This window comes from Micropterus dolomieu, linkage group LG19 (assembly GCF_021292245.1).
Source record: "Micropterus dolomieu isolate WLL.071019.BEF.003 ecotype Adirondacks linkage group LG19, ASM2129224v1, whole genome shotgun sequence".
Lineage (NCBI taxonomy): Eukaryota > Metazoa > Chordata > Actinopteri > Centrarchiformes > Centrarchidae > Micropterus > Micropterus dolomieu.
The window spans coordinates 27,190,424-27,194,876 of NC_060168.1; the positions used below are offsets into that span (position 1 = coordinate 27,190,424).

Below are 4,453 nucleotides of genomic sequence, written 5' to 3' on the forward strand. Positions count from 1 at the left end.
TATTTGTAGGCCAGCTGGTGTTGATTGGAGAGTTCTGGTTGGCAGGTTCGGTAGGATCCTCGGCCACACCAATCAGACGCCAGCAAACAGCAACCAGGAAGTGGGTGGTTCCAGGTCCAGGGGAACCAATCCTCGACAGGTGCTTGCCGTGGGGATTTGCATACAGCTCAGAGAACTCCAAAACACAACTACTCTAAGGCAGCCAGCGGCGGCCGTAACAGTCACATACGCAACTTTAGGTTTATGTTCTTTGTAATTAGGTATTTTCAAAGTCTTATACTTCCACAGTTCTACGCCAAACTGTGACTTTCTTGACTTGCATGATTATATTTTAAGTTGACAGACATATGTGTAATTCGGGGCACAATTCGAATGGGTTGAAAACAGTTGTTGCCTCTTGCCATAGATTACTGTACATATTTTTTCTGAAATAAGGTCCTGGGGTGGTCCACTGGAAGGGAAGTGCTATGTGCTAAGTTCTATCCTGACCATTCTCCCAATTCCTGCCACTTAAAAGCATCCCCATAACGCAATGCTGCTACCACTATTTTACCAAACATATATTATTGATATTGATGTAGTAACTACAAAGTTTCTACTGAAAGTAATGGATTCTGTTGGGCCCCAACAGCTCCCTAGCTACTGGTTGTGTCCCTGATTATTTTAAAACGGCTTGCCTGAACCCACTTTTAAAGAAACCTGGTTTAGATCCCTCCCTCCCACAAAATGTTAGACCAATTTCAAAACTGCCTTTTATTGCAAAGATTCTAGAAAGAATTGTGTCCAAACAGCTGCTCACTGTACTGGAAAATAACAAATTATTTGAAAAGTGGTTTCAAGAAGTACCACAGCACTCAGACTGCCCTGCTTAAAGTCACCAATGACCTTTTAATGTCTGCTGATGATGGCATGTGCTCAGTCCTGGTACTCCTGGACCTTAGCGGTGCTTTTGACACCATTGATCACAACATCATGTTAGACAGACTGAGGCACTGGGTGGGGATCTCTGGTACTGCCCTAGAATGGTTTTCATCCTACCTGTCAAATAGGAAGTTTTGCGTGTCTGTAAACAACTATGTCTATGTTCTGTCCAGTTAAATATGGTGTGCCTCAGGGGTCGGTCTTAGGACCCATTTTGTTTTCCTTGTATCTGCTTCCCTTTGGACATATTATCCATAAACATGGTATTTCTTTTCATATGTATGCTGATGACACACAAATGTACTTGCCCGTCAGATCCACAGACCCTGGAATACTGAGGTCACTTAACTGCCTTTATGACGTTAAAAATTGGATGTCAAATAATTTCCTCCAGCTGAACTCGTACAAAACAGAAATCCTGGTCATCGGGTTCCCTAGTAAATCACATTAAGCCTGTTGCAAAGAACCTTGGTGTTTGGTTTGATAGTAATTTAAATTTTGAGCAGCACACCACAAAGCTCAAGTTCAACCATGTTTTTATCAACTTAGAAATATAGCAAAAATTCGATGTTCTTAAAAGTTCGATGTTAACTTTTAAGGACACGAGACCATTTTACACGCCTTCATCTCATCACGCCTGGATTATTGCAACAGTCTTTTCACTTGTTTAACCCAAAAATCTACTGATCGACTCCAGACTGTTCAGAACTCAGCTGCCAGGCTTTTAACCAGAACAAAGAAATATGACCACATCACCCCTATTTTAGCTTCATTATACTGGCTCCCAGTATGTTTTAGAATTGACTTTTTGAATTTTATTGATCACTTTTAAAGCTTTTAAGGCCCATACACATCAGCACGTACCTTGAGATCCTCGGGCAGAGGTCTGTTGTCTGTTCCAGAGTCTCAACTGAAAACTAAAGGGGACAGAGCGTTTGCAGTCAGGGCCCCGAGGCTCTGGAACAGCCTGCCCGAGGAAATCAGGTCGGCTGAGTCAGTGAACTCTTTTAAGTCCCTTCTTAAAACATACTTTTATAGGAGAGCCTTTCCCGATCTTTTTTGACTTTATTTTATCGCTGTTTATTTTATTCGATATTACTTATTTTATATTTATCTTAAAAGTGTATTTTAGTCTTTTCAATGTTTTCTTGCTTTTATCTTGTATTGTTTTTGTATTATTGTCTCTTGGGTATTATTGTCTATATACTTGTTAAAGCACTTTGTAACTTGTTTTTGAAAAGTGCTCTACAAATAAAGATTATTATTATTATTATTATTATTATATATTAGCCAGGTGATGAACAGTATGAGGTTTTTCCAGACACTTAACTTTGCAATCAGGCCAAACACATTTTTTGTGTCATTAGACTAATCCATTCAGAGTCATTAAGTGACACCTCATGGAGCCACTATCATCCTGGCAGCTTTCACCTTCCTGAAAAGGGCCTTAGTTGTCCGGTCAATGAATTTGGCCAGACATCAAACTCAGAAGAGACTTGGTGGATCCAAAGTTCTCAGAGGCATCGGTTCTTGTTTTTTCTCTGATTTGCACTGTGAATTTTGGTAGCTATATGAAGACAGGTTAATGTCTCTCTAAATGATGTCATTTAATTTTAATTTGCTGTCTTGATGTCTACAGACATCAAAGATGATAGAATCTTGATTAGTGTCAATACCGAGAGTCTAAATAAATGAAATACCTAATTCTTTATTTTTAAGTTTTAATTAATTGTGTAGATTGAGTTAACATATTTGATTTGAAGTAGTTTCTAAGCCAGAGTAGCTGTAGAAAATAATAAAACAACCTAGTCTTTCCACTTTGTATATGTCTACTAGGTTTGTGATACTTACTTATATTTAAACCTGCAATCTTTTTCCCACTTCAGATTGGTCTGGACTACACCAACCCTTACCTGAGCCCCTTCAAGGAGTTCCAGCGCTGGAAACATCATCCCTTTATAGCTCCCACACTAGAGGGCGGCCACAGGATTGCATATGGAGCCAGAGCACTGAATGAGGGAGGATTACAGGTATATGTCTACATTACATATTTTCATTATCAATAAGGATACTTGTTTAGCATAAAACTTGTTTATCAAACTTGTTAGGAGTCAGATTCACTATTCATCATGGGACTGGGATGGGACAGGGGGAAAAAAGAAACCACTCCCATGTCACTCTCTATTTGCTACATCATATTAAACACTAGGTTCCTACACAGAGTGTACGGAATTTGATTTGAGTAATTTCCAGGTCTGGATAAATGTGGGAGAAAAAAAAAGAGAGAATCAATATCTTTGGATTGCATCACAAATAACCAAATATTAAGCTTGTCTGAACATTTTATGAGTTATGCAGTGATGTAGTCATCAGTAAAGTTTTTGCTGCATCAGGAAACCATACCTTGTCTGGCTGCATTCATTGTCGCTTCCTTGGACACAGTAAATAAACAAGGCTGCACAGACAGATTGGAAATTTAATGATTTAACTTTTTTCAACTAATTTTGGTTTCTTTGTGGGGAACAAAGCCGGGTCCTAGCCCTCGCCCCACGAAGGCTAAGTTGACCTGGGCGGCACAAACGACCAGAGTTTGAAGTTAAAGGAACTTGCAGTTACGGAGATATAAAATGAATGTATGTCAATGGAAGTGTTATTTCATATACGATTAATAGCACCACCTAGAGGCCAATTGACACCAATCACATCCTGTTTTGAGCATTTTTTGCAAACATTTATTAGCTTACCGCAATGGAACCGCAATGCCTTGTATTCGCGAGTTCCCAGCCCCACTCGGGCTTGGACCCCTAATAATATATATTATTTATTAAATATGTTAAGGTAAAATAATAAGAGTATAGGTTGCACCAGTTATTTTACTTCATCTTTGGCTAGAGATGTTTGACAGTGGAACGCTGTCCAACTCTGTGTGGGAGTGAATTCAACAGCCATAAACTTTACTTGTGTGGCTACAGTACCTAGCTACAATCTTCTGGCACTTAATTGGCAAAATATTGGCGTACATAATCAGAATGTAACATACAGTGGGGGAAATAAGTATTTGACCCCTTGCTGATTTTGCAGGTTTGCCCACTTACAAAGAATGCAACGATCTATAATTTTAATCATATGTACATTCTAACAGTGAAAGACAGAATCCCAAAGAAAATTCCAGAAAATCACATCATATAAATTTATTAAAATTGATGACCATCTGATGAGAAAAAAACAAGTATTTGACCCCCTGGACAAACAGCATGTTAATATTTTGTAGAAAAGCCATTATTGGCCAGCACAGATGTCAAACGGTTTTTATAGTTGGTGACAAGGTTTGTGCACATTTCGGCAGGGATGTTGGCCCACTCCTCCCTGCAGACAGCCTCCAAATCATTCAGGTTCCGAGGTTGTCGCCTGGCAACTCGAATTTTAAGCTCCCTCCAAAGATTTTCAATTGGATTCAGGTCTGGAGACTGGCTAGGCCACTCCAGAACCTTGATGTGCTTCTTCTTCAGCCACTCTTTTGTTGCTTTGGCGG

The 4,453-nt window shown here is 39.4% G+C and overlaps 1 protein-coding gene across 3 annotated transcripts in view; it reads left to right on the top strand.

The window, feature by feature from the left end:
• etfdh (electron transfer flavoprotein dehydrogenase) overlaps window positions 1–4,453 on the top strand; it is a 28,534-nt gene that overhangs the window by 14,479 nt on the left and 9,602 nt on the right. For all 3 annotated transcript variants that reach the window (XM_046030044.1, XM_046030045.1, XM_046030046.1), the window contains one exon: window positions 2,808–2,951. In XM_046030044.1, coding sequence (XP_045886000.1) covers window positions 2,808–2,951 — 144 coding nt within the window. The remainder of the gene's footprint in view (window positions 1–2,807; window positions 2,952–4,453) is intronic.